The sequence below is a fragment of the Botryllus schlosseri genome, chromosome 7, assembly GCF_051294905.1.
Source record: "Botryllus schlosseri isolate E-star chromosome 7, Bs_hap1, whole genome shotgun sequence".
NCBI classification, from domain to species: Eukaryota; Metazoa; Chordata; class Ascidiacea; order Stolidobranchia; family Styelidae; genus Botryllus; species Botryllus schlosseri.
Window position 1 is genome coordinate 4,848,347 of NC_137242.1, and position 16,690 is coordinate 4,865,036.

Sequence of the window (16,690 nt, forward strand, 5' to 3'; positions counted from 1 at the left end):
ATGGACTTGGCAAGTTCTAGCTTCCTCATATCTTCTATGCTTAGAACACCAAATCTTTTGAGTAGTGATTTTTCAGTTGCACATCCAGGCCCCGTTGGGCTTTGGCAATGATACGGATGATCCGAAGTTGTAGTTCTTGCAGCGGTTCGATCGTATCCTTGCAGGTGTAGCGACCCATAGTTACGGCGTAGACCAGTAGCAATAATAGGAACGCGGGTGTGTTCCTGGGCTCGGGACCTCGTTTCTTTGCAACTGCCGCCTGCTCAAATCACACTTACAACACGACGGGAATGACAACGTTGTTAACGCCACAAGTCTATGCGGTTATAATATTATATTAATACGACACAAGAAACTCATAACAGCGATGCTCACGGACACATATAACGGAACGCAGACGATCTACAACTCCTATACGATTAATATTATTATTATTATTAATGAGGAGTTTTAAGTGGCGCGTGTCGCCGTTTCCGGCCTTGTGCACCACGGACAAAATATGTAATCAAGGATCGAGTTTTCGTGCTCTGGGACATAGGGTTAAATTTCAAACTATATAAATTTTCAAACTATATATACAAGTTACATGAAATAATAAACTCGGCGACCGGCGTAAATAATTGCGGCATAGTAAGTAAATTGGTTAAAGTAAGCGGTACATTGAGCGTGGTACATAACTCCTATACGATACACACTGCACAGCAAACTGTAACGACATTCCACGCTAACCCCACGCACACATACCCATCAGCCTAAACGTAGCCCAGCAGCAGTCTTGCCATCTACAAGCGAGTACGAACTACCAACGGGGCAACATCACTCCCTAGGTGCACCGTCAGTGACTAGGCCGTGCCCCAGCCAACTATCTGCACAGAGACATCCGACCGGTACATTCCAACTCAAGCCTGCACATACAAGACCAACTACCTGCTACTTCACGCCCTAACTATCTAATACCACCACTACTTCACGCTGCTGCCCCCAACTACTGATACTTCACGCTACCAAACACAGATACATACTCACTCGCATAGAGTGCAGCATCCACGCTCTCAGCCAACTCCCTACTAAACTCAGTCAACACGCGGTCTCAAGCCATACCACACACAACGTAATTTCTAAAAGGAAAATACAGAACATTCTGGAGACATCGGGTTTCCACACAGGCAGTACCCCAACAAAGAATCCCGCATAGTAACTTTGATTGGAATAGCGCAGTGGTTCTCAACCGGGGGTCCGCGAAGCATTTTCAGGGGGTCCGCGAAACCTCAAAATAGTTGATAACCTAATATTAATTTTTAAATTCGGAAAATCACGAGACAGTTCTGCTTCATTACTAGTAAAACTACACAGCTCACATCAACAGAATGGCCATCTGAGATGAAATATCCTACTGTGCAGACTCATTTTATTTGCTAAATTGGCAATAGCCTACTGATACAAACATTTTGCTGTTTAGAGATGTCTTGTTGGGGATTGTGGAAAAAAGTTGGATGAGCAAGGTCAATAACGGTGACTTCGAAATGTTCTCAAAAATTCATTTTCTTCTGTGATATAGACAACCACATTTTCTATAATAACTTCAAGATAAGCAGCTACAGAGAAATGACCAGGCTTGACGATATATATGTTCATTAAAAAAATTTGTTTGTCAATTTTCGTGCCTTATTGTTGCGATCATACCCAAATGTGTCGTCGGAAGCGTAACACGTTATTATTGCATTCACCACCACCTATATTGGTGGAAATGGATTTTCGCCAATCGTTCATATCAAATCGAAGGAGCGGATTTTCAAGACACGACCACGTATTTCAAGAAATGTAGTTGCAGAATTCGCTTTGAAATATTAGTCAACCAGATTTCCACATGAATATTATATGATCATATTAAAAAAAAATCATTTTGTTGCTGTTTATCACTAGGTCTACGGTTTTCATTTGCACAAGACAGATGACGAGTGCACGATAATTGAGCTAAATCTGAACTAAAAGTTCATGGGGGTCCGTTACTGTCCGAAAGGGATCCGCGAAGACAAAACGGTTGAGAACCACTGGAATAGAGTGTTAAAGAGTACCGGCCCTTCTTTGCGACCAGATTCAGCAAAAAAAAAATCAGTAAATGCAGAGGAAGTGGTACGTGGATTTCTTTTGTCGTCACTCAGTCCAGGACGTATTAAAGCTATGGTCATTAGGTCATTTATAAAATTTTATTCGATTCAAATTCACGACGATATTGCAACACCGTGAAAAGATAGTCAGAGGGTGCCGAAACGATTTTTGTTGTAGTCTTTCACTCGGACGCCCCGCTTACCGTCCACCCAATCATAGTCTTTGCTAATGCAAAGGCTATTAACCAGTGATGAAATAAATATGTCTCAACCTGTAGTTACGAAATAGGTCTTTCCATTGAGTCTCTGCCTAGGTCTTAGAAAATATTTAGAGATTCATCAATAGCAATTCGCATGTAATATTGCGACTCTTCTTTAATCACTTATTGATGGAAAGACCAGAAACCGTTTTATTAAAATTTCTAAATAGTTTCCAGACGTTTATCGTCATGGAAATGTTCTTATTCCGCATACGGTTTCGAACTGCAACACTTGACCAAGATGACGATGGAGAGTAAGCGAAAATATAGCTACGGTGGCAGATTTCATTTTCAATTAAGGAAATTAGCTCGTGAGCATCCCTCCAAATGAAGGAACATTTATCAGCGGGATAATTTGTCCGAAGGAACGTCTCGATGTCATTTTTGTTATAGATTGTCACGTCGTAGCAGTGGCTGCCCGGAAAACCCATTGTGGCAGCATCCTTCGACATATCCGTAATCTGCAAAATGCGTACGCTTTCATAGACATTGCCTATTTTTATAGCTTGGGAGGGAGAGAGAGAGAGAGAGAGGGTTCTTTTATTACGTCAATCATGAAACACAGTAGGCAATATTGGAAGACCCAATCTGATCGAAGTATTCAAGGCCGCAGTCACCCGAGCATATTTGCAAGTAATAATATTAATTAGGGCGATTTTTTGGCCTAAAAATCAGAAGATTTTGATCTAAAACATCTAAATTTTGACATTTTCTGACGTAAAAAACATAATTTTGACCAAATTTTGACATTATGTATGAAAATTATTTGTTTTCCCACATAATGTCAGAATTGTATCACTTATCTACATTTCTGGTTGGAACTATCTGTCCTTACGAAGTAGTTTGACCCGAAAAAAAACTTTTTTCGACTTAAAATCTGACGAATTTTTACTTGAAAAAACTTTATTTTAACGAAATCTTGACCCATGAAGAATTCCAGTTGTTACATCACGCCTTATGGTGGAAGTAATAAAAATTTGTTTTAGTACAATTTAAGATGCTTTCCTACATTCTCGAGTAGAAATTGTCCGTCTTTATACTAAGTAGCTTGCCAAGAACGGTGAAAGGGCGTTCAACAGCAGCAGTTGTTGGCTGGCAACACTGAAGTTGCGAGTAACACTACTGACGACACAGCGTCTTGCTTCATTCTGACAATGTTGTCTACCTACATCACAATTTTTCATCGTATGCTCCTTGATATAAGAACCAATGCCCACGCAGTCTTGCATCTGTTAGGATATTGCAGTACGTTGAGCATAACACCATGTCAACCTATTTATTTCATTTGACCGTTTATGATTCAAAATTAGCAGACAATGAGCCTTCTGCAACGGTGGGCTGTAAAGTAGGCTAATAAGCTGTAAAATGTCAAATGATAAGTTCAGCTATATCCTTTATATAGGCTATGGTTCATCGATAATGCAAACATCTACGATACAAACAAAATGAAGGTTGCAAAAATATTTTGAGTTTGTAAACAATTTTGACAATTTTTTGACCTGACGCTACAATTTAGACAAAATTTTGACTTATTTTGACATGTCAAAATAAAAATCGCCCTAATAATAATAATCAATTTTTAGAGTCGATGTCGATTCTAAAGTAGACGAATTACAACGCTTAGAATGAATCCTTTAGCTCGTACCCTGTTGCTGCCGTACCAGTGGAAAATACCAAATACACCACTCGACATTGCGCCCATATCGATCAGATGCAGCTACAGTACACCATGCAATTACAAATCTCTTTGAGGCGCCGGGAATTTCGTCCTGAAGGCGCACAGCAAACTGCTGAAGATCAAAGTAACACAGACTAGACTAGACGGAACATAACTCGAAGGGAATGTCTTTCACACGAATAATGCGTCAACGATTAAACCAGTGAACATGAACTTGTCACTGTCAGCTCTGTCAGCTCGCTAGATGCTCAAACTGTTAGACACAATTGTACGTACTTCCTGGTAGTTTTTAGCCGGGGTTGCCAAATATCCAATTACTCTTTCCTTTTCCGTGCATGGTCCAAAAGCCGTTTCATCAGCCTATAAAATATTTGTGATGCTGATGACAAATCATTATCATTCAGCAGATTTTGACCGTATGTACAAAGGTGGAAAATTTTTTGGAGAGGGTAGGAAATTGATTGGTTGGGAAATTGACAACATAGGCAAAATGAAACCAATCTTTCCAGCTGAATTGAACTGTTGTGTTGCTTCTGAATCTACCTTCCTTGTTGATATATATAAACATATTTTAACTACAACACTAAAATGTTCAAATTACCTGTTTTGTGACTACTTCGTCGGACAACCCACACAGCGCTTTAGCCACGTCGGAAGATGTGACCCTGCTAAGCTTATCGCAAAACTTCATTGTGGTTCTATCCGGATTGCAATAGGATGTTTCCCACTCGTGATTATATCTGAACGTTATATAGAGTTATTTATTTATATTGTTGTTTCCAACTTACTTTCGTGCAAAACAACAAAAAAAGCGTAATTAGCTAGTATCCAAGATAGTACTATGGTCGGGAAATTAGAAGGTCTGGTCTGAAGAAGGCAGAGTAGAAGTTTATTCCACATTCTTTCCCTCCAGTTCATCGTGACCCAAGTTATATTTAACGAACCTAGCGAGATTGGCTTCTCCTGGAATATTCAAATGAGACATGGGCTTATCCAAAACATGTCCTAAAATGTTGAGGTCGAGTATCAATGATCGGCATAAGCTGCTAAGTTGCAATCACTGGAATGAATTGGTTGATCAGTATCAGCATATTTTCATCATTTCAAAACACCACAAAACTGCGATAAAATGAAAAGATATATAGGAAGGTGTCGAAACGACTTGGGGTAGTCTTTGAAGTCAGACACCCACCTGGGCCTAGGAGATGTAAAAAAGAGGCAGGCACATTGAATGAAAAGTAAAGCAGATAATATATAAGGCAACCGCCAAAATGAGGTGGCATGTTGCGAAAGGTAGGGCCGATATGCTTGATCCCAAAGAAAACTTTCCAAAATATCTAGTTGTCCAAGTCTGGCAAAGTGACGAAAGATATTGATTTTGTGGAATTATTATAGCATTTTATTGTTCCAGTTGATACATTAGGCGACGTTTAAAAAGCCAGCAGTGTGACATATAATGACCCGAGTCCTCGCTAGTTATCATGTACAATTGTACATTAATATATAACTTTACGCAAATGTAGGTTTGGAATTAGCAATATGACGTCACAATCCGTTCAGGAGTTCGCACCACCCCTGCAAAATCTCATTTATTACCTCCAGTGAAGAGCGATATATCTTTCAGTTCCCACGATTTCAGAAATAAACTTTGACGCTATTTCGCGAATATACCGCGGTCGTTCGGTGTAGGTCGAAATCAACGCGAGCAACTCGTTGGAAGACAATTTTTTTGAGATCTTCTCCACTGACTTCTGTTCACGAAAAATCTTGCTACTATTCTGTTGATTGATAACCTTGTACGCGTTGATGGCGATCGCGCACGCAAGATCACTCCTGTAATCATAATGCAATCAGTCAATAGACTTCAGAGTTCATTATCCTGCGTGAATTACCGGTAGTACTTCACCACCTTTTCCGGGCTAAGAGGCTGCGGTGGAACGTACGTTATTGGAAGGGTGGGTGGACGACATCTGCTCTTCTTTCGGAATTTAATTGGATGATAGCGTTCGTATTTACTCAAATTCCTTGCAGCTGGCGACAATGACATTCCACAAGTTTTCTTGATGTATTTCTCAAATCCACAGCCCACTTTCTTTGCCTGCAGTGATATTACACATAAAATATTCAATTTATTACATTCAAATAAACGGAAGAAATAATTGGTTATTGCAAAATGGCATATGTTTCATACGTATTACGAAGAGTATGGTGAACCATGAAATTGCATACCTGAAATCCTATGTCAAATTTGTGATTGCATTCCCGTTGCATTTTCCAACTTGGTACAATCGAAACTAGTCGCGAAAGACGATTTAAATCCACCCGCAAATTTGGCGGGACTAAACGTCGCTTGCCTGAATCCTTGTCCTGGTAATGTTGCATGAAAGTGGGCGCCACAATGGTCCTGGCAGATAGCAAGTAATGGATTAGCTACTCTGCGCTATATTCCGATACATTACACAGATTTCGTTAAATTCAGCTTATTCTCGCACCGATTTATATCCGTTTCTTGCGTAGGCTATATAGAAGCCAAGGATATTTAGAACTTATTCGTGTACCACCCTTTTCGGCCCGTTTGCCGTGAATACACACTTTTGTCGCTAAGCGTGCAACAAGGTAAATTACGATGTTCAGACAGTTATTGACTAGTAACATATAAGTTTTAGTTTCATTTCACGTTGCAGCACACGTAGTTTATTATTGTCAAAGCCTCTATAACAGAAGTGTCAAACATACGACCCGCCAGATGATCTCATCCAGCCCACGAAATAATTCTGAGTCTATTGAAAAATATTATATTATCCAGCACATTTGTAACAAATGTTGAGATTAGCAAGAAATACATCCTTCAAATAATCCCTCAAGACCGCAAATGTCGAGCGTGTTCATTAGGTCACATTATAACCACGCGACTACGGCGTTGTGGTTTCACTCTATAGTAACTACTGGGAACAAGTCGGTGACACAGGCGGCAAAAAATGCGCACTGAGTTCAGAGTTTTATAGATAAATGCATTTAATAACAATAAACCATATTACAAAGTCCGGGTTTACAGTCAAATATCTTGGTATTCATCACAACGCATACGCAGGGCTAGCACCAGATTATGAGTAAAGCACAGGGAACATAGATTTATGCCTACTTGTATCGTCAGTAATATCACTGTTTTAGCGGTTCTTAACTGTATTCAACCGGACAATCGTGGTATTTTCGCCAATTTCGTTGTTCGCAAATAATGGTGTTGCTTATAGAATATAACCATATAATCCGTGTATTCTTTACATTATTGATAAAGAAATATTCAAGCGAGAAGCAATGCACGAGGTAACATTTTTAATCTGTTGACTCGTCCGGCTCGCGAGCGATTGGAAGGCTTGAATCTGGCCTGCGATGCAATTTGAATTTGACACCCCTGCTGTATAACAGTCACTGTCACTAATTGTTCTTACCTGTTGGTTTTTATTGCTATGAAAATTGCTTCTTGGAAACCTATGAACTCATTGCTCGGCCCATTTACCGTGGCTGGATATAAAAAGTGGTCAGGACTGAGTTTAAAGATCGGGTCCGGTTTTGCACCTTGTCCGATCCACGTCATATCCCGGATCCAATCCATGCACATTTTATTCGATCCCTGCCGAGATTTAATAATTTCAGTTCATATGAACGTTATGTGAATATTAACAAAAAGTGCCTTACTCTGGAGTAAAAACCACTTTTGTTGACGAATCTTCTCTGGGCTAAGGATCTTGCTCTGTGTCTCCGATGATCTATGCGAGTACGGAAATTTATATAATCGGCATACATCATATTGTATTTCTCACAAAATATTTCCAATCTCACCGCGCTTCAATCTGAGAGTTGGCTTCATATCTGCGTACTCATGAAGCACTATGTAATATAGGCAATATATTATGGCACTAGATACGAAGACGAGCGTTGCTATGCTTTTCACCCTCATTACTGTCATTCTGATATAAGACTAACCTGACCACGACATAACACTCTCACGAACACTAAGGAAATGCTTACATTAGCAGTACTAGGTCATTGCCGTGCGTAGCGCTACACTTGTTATTGCCGATATCCTGTTCGTTTATTGTGTTCCCCCACATCACTAGTAATACCGAAAATAAGGCTACGAGTCATTTATTCAATAAAACGCCAATTTATATCAAGTGCAACTGAATCATAAGTGGTTGAATAATAAACAATACAAATGTTAAGTTTCAAGTAGTAGCCTAACTATACGCTGGTTTAGTCAGTTTCACGTGACATTTCCCATCAAACTCGCTTGAATCCATAAACGAACAACGCCGGGAAATCGAACATATTGTAAGTTCCGTTGCTATAACCGCGGAAGTGAACGATCGCTTGATTCTGCGGATCCAGATTTGAGCAAGGGTATTCTCCACCTGTCAAATCGATAGACATTTGGGCCTCCGCATCATGTGGTGGTGATATTATGACGGTCAATTCGGAGATGGTATGTAACGGCTTAACAGCAACTTATCCGGAGTGTGCAAGTGAATTTCAATTCTCAACTACGTTGCTATTGGCCTACTTAAGTTTTTGAGTGCGTGGCGAGATAGCGCAGTGGTGGAAACCGCGGCTGCAACACCAATGGGTGTGGGTTCGAGTCCGACCGAGGCACCTCCTCGCCACCTCATCCGCGTCAGCGGTGTCTTACAAAAGCCTAGAGGTGGTGCTAAAAGTCGGCAGTTACGGAGAATAAGAAGAATATCGGTCTGGTGTAAATGACCATAGTATAGTCGACAAACACCATGAATACCACAAAACAAACAAACAAAGTGTTTGTGTAATTCCACTTGCACTTTATCTAGTCAAAAGTCAAAAACCACTTTCTTTTTAGTGTTTAGTTTAGTGTTTAAGTGGATTCGCGTGCCTTTTATGAGTGCAATCACCGTACCTATACCGGAAAACGTATCCTTCGCATCACGGTAATTCAAGATAGTTTCGAAAATACACCTATATTCGTATTGTGTCATTCGTCATTCTCCGTTAGTCACACCTTACAATTTTGAGGTTAGTCACAGGGTTGCATTTAAAACAAAAATCAATTTAAAACAAACATGTTCAAAACAGGTTTTTATTGTTTTATTTTTAAACCATGAAGTCACACCTATTTTGAGGGTTCCAACCATCCCATATCGATATATACGTCGGCTATATCGGGTGGTAATTGTCCGTAGGCTCATACAACATGTTTTTTGGAAAGTAGTTACACAATTATGGCATAGTTTTACAACTTGAAAATAAAAACATTTTTTTAAAGGCCTTTGTTCAAAATACTGTTTAAAACATGTTTTAAACAAAGTGTTTTAAAACACCTTTGATTTTAAATGCAACCCTAGTCACAGTCGATAACTCAATAAGTTTTCGGAGTGGCAATATGGTTTTTTAAACTATACTCACTAAAATTCAAAGTCTACCTTGACTATATAATTGTAGCATGTCTTAATATTCGTTGTATTTGTATACGACTACTTGTATGTCGGCATTACTTTTATTTATTCTTGGGTATTGTAAATGACTACTTTAAACACCTCCGGACAATCGTAATATTACTTATTTCCACATCAAACCAAATACTTACCGAGTATCACCAATCGGAAGACACCGTCTTCCACGTAACTCAGTCCGGTAGTGTTGTATCTTCCTGTGACTCGCGGGTCTTCCATAAGCAAGACGCCCCCCGGCCCTTCCTTTATGACTTGAGTCTGCAGTTTATAGTATGAGTACGTTCCGGTGTACTTTGCGCGGTCGGGGGTAGGCGTGACCTTTTGTTCCAAACTGCGGGAATTTAGCAAACCTGATTAGAGAGAATCTCACGATAGGGAAACGAATCTTCAAACGTATAGTTGGACCACTGCAAAATATTCAGCATTTCCAAATGACATTAGAATTCGAATTACTGAATTCGCACAAACTTGAAAATTAAATTAAACTATGAATGAGAAAGAAATACTACAAAAATCAAGTTCATTTCATATATCAAATCATAAGCATTCTAATTGCAAATTTCTGTACATCAGGAAAATCAGAATTTACATTAGAATCAAAATTAAGAAATAGGAACATTTCGCAAATTAGATTATAATTAGATTGCCGGAATTTCGTTCAAAATAGTTCAATTAGACCACTAGAATTGTCTAGTTCTCCAAATCTGTTCACACTCGCACCTTCTTAAGGCGTCACGGAACACAGGAATCACTTCCTGCAACACTTCACGAGCGACATTTTCGCCTCTAGTGCCAGACATGAGCACGTTGAAAGCTATTTTTAGACTGGGCACTAACGCCATGGTGGATGAATACCCGGGGAGGTCGCCATCTTTTCGGACGATCTGCAAAGCGGAATTTCTTGTTAATGTCAACCGTTCGTGGTCACGATTTAAAAATTTACGGACAGACAGATTACAATTGTATGCATACATGTAAACACAATATGTGAAGGAATTTATTGAAATGATATGTGTACAGAATATGAATCAACTTGCTATAGTGCAGAAGTGGTAAAAGTAGTCAACAATTGTAGTCAAGTATTATAGAAGATAATGTATTGGCGTAAATTTTTACTGAATTGCAAGTACAAGTAGCGATTTTGAATACATGTCAAAACTACTACAACTACGAAAGTAGATAACGAAGGCGTTAAAGTACTCAAAAGTAAGTAGTTTAAAACGTAGATATGATTAAGGGGTCGCGAACCTTTCGCGGGAAACCGGAAGTGGGTACTCTTGAAACTGCAGAGTGCACCCTGGTGACGAACGCAAAACGACTAACGACAATATAAATGGGTGTAACTATCGAAAATCTATCCAGTCGCCGTGATTAAGGGAATTTTTGCCTCGCAGTTGATTGATATGACAATTTCACTCGTAAAATGGATGCAGACAAATCACGAAACTCTTTTCTAATTCACGAAATTAAAAATGAAAAAAGTAAGTAACTGTTATAGAAGCGGAATTAATCTCAAAACATAGCCCCTTGAGTAAGTAGTACAAGAATAAGTGAAAAAACCTTGAGTAGCCTACGCCAGAAAAATTTAAGTACTTCTTCACTGACCACTTCAGTATATAGATATTACCAGATTCTCATCAATCGTTTCCATCTCCCACGGGGATCCGGTCAATTGAGCAAGTCCGCCGGCGTAGTCGTGCTGGCAGTCTTTTCTAGGTCTCATCATTTCGGAAAGTGTGGAGTGTTTTAAAATGGTTTTCGACGTTTCCAGGAATGACATCGAAAACTTCGACAGATCACCTTAACGGTTTAAAGACTCCGTGTGTGCGCCATTTTAGGAATCAGATTTCCGGATATATCGCGAGTACCCAGTATTAGATCTTGAAACAGACCTGTAAACTACTGTATTTTCAAATCGCGCAACTAGAACCAGAACTATCGCACTCACTTTTAAAAACTCGCAATCAGGACAAGAAGTAGAACTAATGGGCCATAAATATCCGCAGCTAACCAACTAAAACACGAGTACAAATCACCGAATTGCAAATGAGATAAGGAATGTTGCAGATAGAATCGGTCTTTCTCAAGGACGGTGTTTCCAGTTTGAAATGGAAGAAGTTTCGACTCTTGCCCCCAAAAAATCCACCACCTGGCTACGCCTCTATTGGCAATCGTGACTCGAAGCTAGCAATGGATGCAATCGCGATTTAGGATAAACAAGGGCGCACTGAAGGACTACAACTACTCACTTTTCAAAATCCACAAGAACTACTCAAAAAACCGTCAACTAAAACTAGATTGGTTGGTTGTTTGTACAAGTACGCTTGGCGAAGGCGTCGACCTCTATTTAGTAATCAGTTTACCTATTTCATAATTGGACCATGGAACATTTTCAAACCGCAAATTGGGCCGCCACCACAAAAAGGTTTCCGAGTCAAAGAGGTAGTGGTGACGGAGGTTTGATCAACCTTGTTTGAAATTCTTCTATTTGAAAAATATATGCTCACATTGCAGACCATTCCAAGGTTCGTTGTGATTACGAACCTCGAAAATACCGGGGTCTACACACCGAACGTGAATGTGAACACAACGTTAGCACCATCCCTTTGATACTCAATCAATTACCTGATGTAGAATAATAATTTCCGGCAGGACCATACCACCCCAAGTCAAATACCGAAGCAGCAGCGCCAGTATCAAGATATCCAGTCGCCATTTTAGATATCACATCGGCGTCATATGTAAAACCTGAAATACAAAAGAATCGTTAATTTGAGATTTGCATATACAAATGAAACAATTAACGCGTGCGTTACGCGGCCATTTCATCTTGAGAAATTATAGTGTAAAAATTGTAAATGATACAGCTTGTTATATTTGATCATGTGCGATACGCAGCCGCGTTATCCTGAGAGAAAAGAAAGCAGAAAGCCTGAAAATGAGTCTACTCATTTTGTTGAACAGATGATTATTCATTGCTGATACACGGCCGGCAATGAATTTCTTGGATATTCGAGACTCTCGGAGGAATTATCGAATAGGATTCTGAAGGAAGTCGGAGACTCCTTATATATTTCATATCTCTCTCTATATATATAGTAGGCTATGTGGTTTCAAACACGCACGATTATTTTTAAATCTGTTGAAGAGCTATACGCATGTAATATTCCCACCGTTTTTCTGAATTAATTATCCGCATCATATTAAGGAAGTAACATACATTTTATGGTCAAAACATATTTCCTGAAATGACTGCGTTATAGTAACTATTGTATACGACGAGGATAAATTCTTACCTGTGTTGTCAAGTTCCAATTTATCAACAACATCCGTCTGTGCCCATCTTGTGAAATTTCCGTCGCTGAAATTCCTTGCCAAAATATCTCCAAGTAACGGGTAAGCCAAGTTGCTAAGAGGAAAGTGAGATCACGTGAGAGTAGTTGGATTGCGCGTAGCTCGACTTTATGAAACTGATATTCACACGTGTATATTTCGTCTGTTCTTTTGTGTTATCTTCTGTGTAAATTCAGTGTGAATGAAAAGGGTCACCCGTTTTTCCCTGCCCTAATGCGGCTCAATTGATACCTAGTTCAGGCATTTTGAGCATCGAACACAATAATCTGATGTTGATATTGCCCGTTCCCACTATTTATGACCTATGACTGCTGCACGGTCTGCTAAACGAACCTCGTGATTGGAGGGTACATAATTGATACCCCCGTGTGACTACAAGAACCAGTGACTACATCAAGGTCATAAATATATAAGGTCCTATTCCTACAGCAATCGTAACTAATCAAGTATTGTAACCTGTAGATACATGTTGTCCTTGGTTCAGCGGCCAGAACCTGATCTTCCAGCAGAAGCAGAGCGTCTTCGAGGCTTCCATCGTAGTAAATTGCCGACCCGCTGATTGGGTCAAAAGGTAACGCTCTTAAATAATAAACGCATTTCCGCCCGTCTGTTGGCGACCGGGCTACGAACTAAATACCCGGGCAGTCCTGATATCTGACTTGCCATGTCAATCAGATTAATGTCGCTCGCCGCGCCCATCTGTGGTTGTAAGGAGAAATCCGGCGCGTATTTCGTTACTGGGTCGTACAGATTGACTTTGCCGTCTTCCCAGAGTTGGAAAAGAAGCAGAGTGGGAAATATCTTTGAAATACTTGCAATTCTGTTGAATAGAGATCGTGTAGGTCAGTGGTTCTCATTTTTTATCTGAAGCTAAATTTCAAAACAAAGTTCGCTGACCGGTGAATCTTAAAACTTAAATGTATCCAAATTACCCCAAAATGTCATTACGACATATCTATGCAACTCAAAAGCAAATGTTGGTAACATCAATTTAATGAGTAATTTGCTGCTGTCTTTAAATATTACTCGTGCTATTGTGTGTACGTGGTTCCATTGGTCTTTTGTCAAGGATAAATCCTGTTTAAAACTACGGATTGTATTGTAGCCTATTTTAAGCAGTTAGAAAACACGCCGCATTGTTACGTACAATAAGTCCAAAGTATACCACGAATTCATCATTACAGGCCAGCACAGTACAGAAAACACGTTCCAGATTGTTAAATTAAATTAAAGTTTGATGACTCCTTTCTCTAATTAATGAATAAGCGATTGGGATTGATGGTAATATATTTGACAGATTAACAGGAAACTTCAGAGCCATACTGGCGTAGGTGACAACGACTGGTAACAAGTCGACATTTTAAAATGTATCTCGTTGTCGTTGTATCTAACACAGTCGCTGTTTATCATATGCAATTCGCGTTCAGAGTTTTGTGACTCAACAAACAAACAGGTTTTGATTCAAACACGTCTAACCTGTAAATCGTATCTTCCGTTGGCGGGCGATGCTCGGTTTTGCTGATATTTCCAAAATTTCCTTTCCAAACAACTTCATCGAGATAAACCAAATTCGCAGAAAGCGATGGTCTCGTAAAGTTATCCAAGGTTGACTTCAAGTAGTCGTCCATCCAATTGAAGAGTTTCGAAAATGCTAGGTTTCCATCGATATCTGTGATATAGCATAAATGACCTCAATGTGCTGCGAGCAACAGCCTAAATGAAAAGCTCTGTAACTGATTCCCCATACCTATTTTCTGTGGCTGCGGATAAAACGGACACCCGTTTGGTACCGACTGTGTTGGTGTTATCGGCGATGTTGTCGTAGGTGTTGACGACTGCTGCTGTGATATTTCAGTTTTGGCGTACTGCCAACCAAAAAGAGCGGCAAATGTTGCCGTGGCTGTCACTAAAAAGACGACTAGAGCCAAATTAGCCCGCGACTGGCCCATCTTTATATATTGATGACTTTAATTAAATGAAGCAGCTGTGCAGGAAAGCTTATAATAATTACGACAATAATTCAAATACATGTCACATTTCTTAGTTGTGATTGCACCTTCCTGACTGGGATATTGTATGAGTATCCGAATGTTGTGACTGCCTCTGAATTCCAAGATAGGCTAACGCTACACCTTTATATCTTAACATGCACCAGAGAACAGCTGAAGTGAGCTGCGACGACCTATATACATCGACATATTGTATGCACTGTAACCTGGGTCTATCTCACAAAGATTTGTTAAACTTCTCGTATTGGTCAAATATTTGTCAAATATGTCCTCTCATGCAGCATAATCGACTGTTGTAGGCCCGTGCCCAATACTGCCCATTCAATTCTGGTTGTGGTTCGAACAATACTGTTCAAATGTCCAATATATGATAGTATAGGAGAATGTCCGATTACCATCATCATTCTTATGAAATTGACCCGACAGCTTCGAGATGTCGATTTGTCAACGGAGTTGGATGCTGCATACTGCATGTATCTGTAGTTACTGTGACTTCCTCAGCATGAGCCGGCGGCATCTATTTTGTCGCTCGCGTCTTATATTCTCTGCATTACTTTTCATTCAGTGTGCATGCCTCTTATTTACTTCGCCTAGGCTAAGGTGGGTGTCTGATCCTAATGGCTACTCCAAGTTGTTTCGACACCTTCACACATCTTTTCATTGTATCGCAGTCTTGTGATGTTTTGAAACGATGAAAATATTAATAAACCTGATTGATTGATCTATTCAAATATCTGAATCTACTGTGATGGGTACAGTACAGATCGGCCTACTCACAAACTCACGTCATGATCAATTATGTCGGCGTATATCGCCACTTTACAAATCAGTAGAATAGTAAGCTATATTAGTCGTTTACACGGAGCTGCTTCGGCATTAATAGGTCATTTGGGTAGTAGCACTGGTTCTTAACCGCGGTCCGTTGTAATTTTCCTGTCGGTCTGCCAAGTATATTACGATTTTATATCTCAGTTTCAAAAATGCGAGAAGTTGATCAGAGTTAATTAGAGAAATGGAGCATCAACTTATATATTTATTGTAAATTCGGAACGTATCTTTCTACATCGTGCCGTAAAATAGAATTCATGGTCTACTTCGGACTTGGCATTCGTTACGATGCAGTAGGCTAGCTTGTACGAAACGTTTTAGAAGTAGCCAACCACTCGTTTTAAGATCCGTTATGAAAGCTTAGAAGATGTTTTAAACAAAATTCGTTACATGTCGACAGCACATTTTAGCAACAGAGGACTAGCCAATTGCAAAGTCACATTTAATTAAATAGAGACCGACCAATCAAAATGTACTTGGGCGGGGCCCCGCTTAGGGTACTATATGTCAGTACTATAGGCCAGTGGTTCTCAACCGCCGGTCCGCGACGACTTTCGTGCCGGTCCGCCAGGTAAATTTCAAGATGCAATGTCTTGAAGGTTTGTCTAATTGATAAAATAAAAATAAAGCATCAAATTTTAAACTGAATCAAAACTTCGTGAGGTAACATTAGGTCTGGAAACATGTTCGATTTGACTTGAAGTTCAAGCAGTGCCATTTGACGAAATGCGAGCGACAAGTACAAGCTTACTCACTAAGTCGCGCAGTTTGGGCGATCATTCGCTTTCGAATAATTCATTTTGTGCGGGACCGTAACTGCCGCATCTCAATCCCCGCAATTGGAGCGGGTCTGAGCTTTAAGAGGGCCTAAAATTATTGCGTGGATGAACATAAATTATTGAGTATTAACTTGATCGAACTTTTTTCAAATTTTTCCGCGGCATGCGCGATTTATTGCCACTAACTGGGTGCC

The 16,690-nt window shown here is 39.8% G+C and overlaps 2 protein-coding genes across 3 annotated transcripts; both read right to left on the reverse strand.

Annotated features, from left to right (window-relative positions):
* Positions 1–319: 319 nt before the first annotated feature.
* On the reverse strand, positions 320–8,148 carry LOC145443735 (uncharacterized). 2 transcript variants are annotated; one of them, XM_080321687.1, is made up of 10 exons: positions 7,887–8,148; positions 7,743–7,813; positions 7,623–7,677; positions 7,496–7,568; positions 6,276–6,450; positions 5,939–6,144; positions 5,643–5,879; positions 4,648–4,786; positions 4,323–4,406; positions 320–2,829 (listed from the first exon to the last, which is right to left on the reverse strand). In XM_080321687.1, the coding sequence occupies exons 1-10, from the start codon at positions 8,011–8,013 to the stop codon at positions 2,488–2,490; spliced, it is 1,509 nt and encodes a 502-aa protein (XP_080177813.1). In that variant the 5' UTR covers positions 8,014–8,148; the 3' UTR covers positions 320–2,487. The 2 variants fall into 2 exon arrangements, with proteins under 2 accessions (XP_080177813.1, XP_080177812.1); XM_080321686.1 differs by having other exon boundaries at positions 7,496–7,677.
* Positions 8,149–8,176: 28 nt separating this feature from the next.
* On the reverse strand, positions 8,177–14,901 carry LOC145443734 (beta-lactamase-like protein 1). The gene is made up of 10 exons (XM_080321685.1): positions 14,628–14,901; positions 14,357–14,549; positions 13,518–13,700; positions 13,337–13,459; positions 12,823–12,935; positions 12,152–12,274; positions 11,154–11,326; positions 10,247–10,410; positions 9,661–9,857; positions 8,177–8,458 (listed from the first exon to the last, which is right to left on the reverse strand). Exons 1-10 carry the CDS (start codon positions 14,827–14,829, stop codon positions 8,328–8,330), a joined length of 1,602 nt encoding a protein of 533 aa, XP_080177811.1. The 5' UTR covers positions 14,830–14,901; the 3' UTR covers positions 8,177–8,327.
* Positions 14,902–16,690: the final 1,789 nt, after the last annotated feature.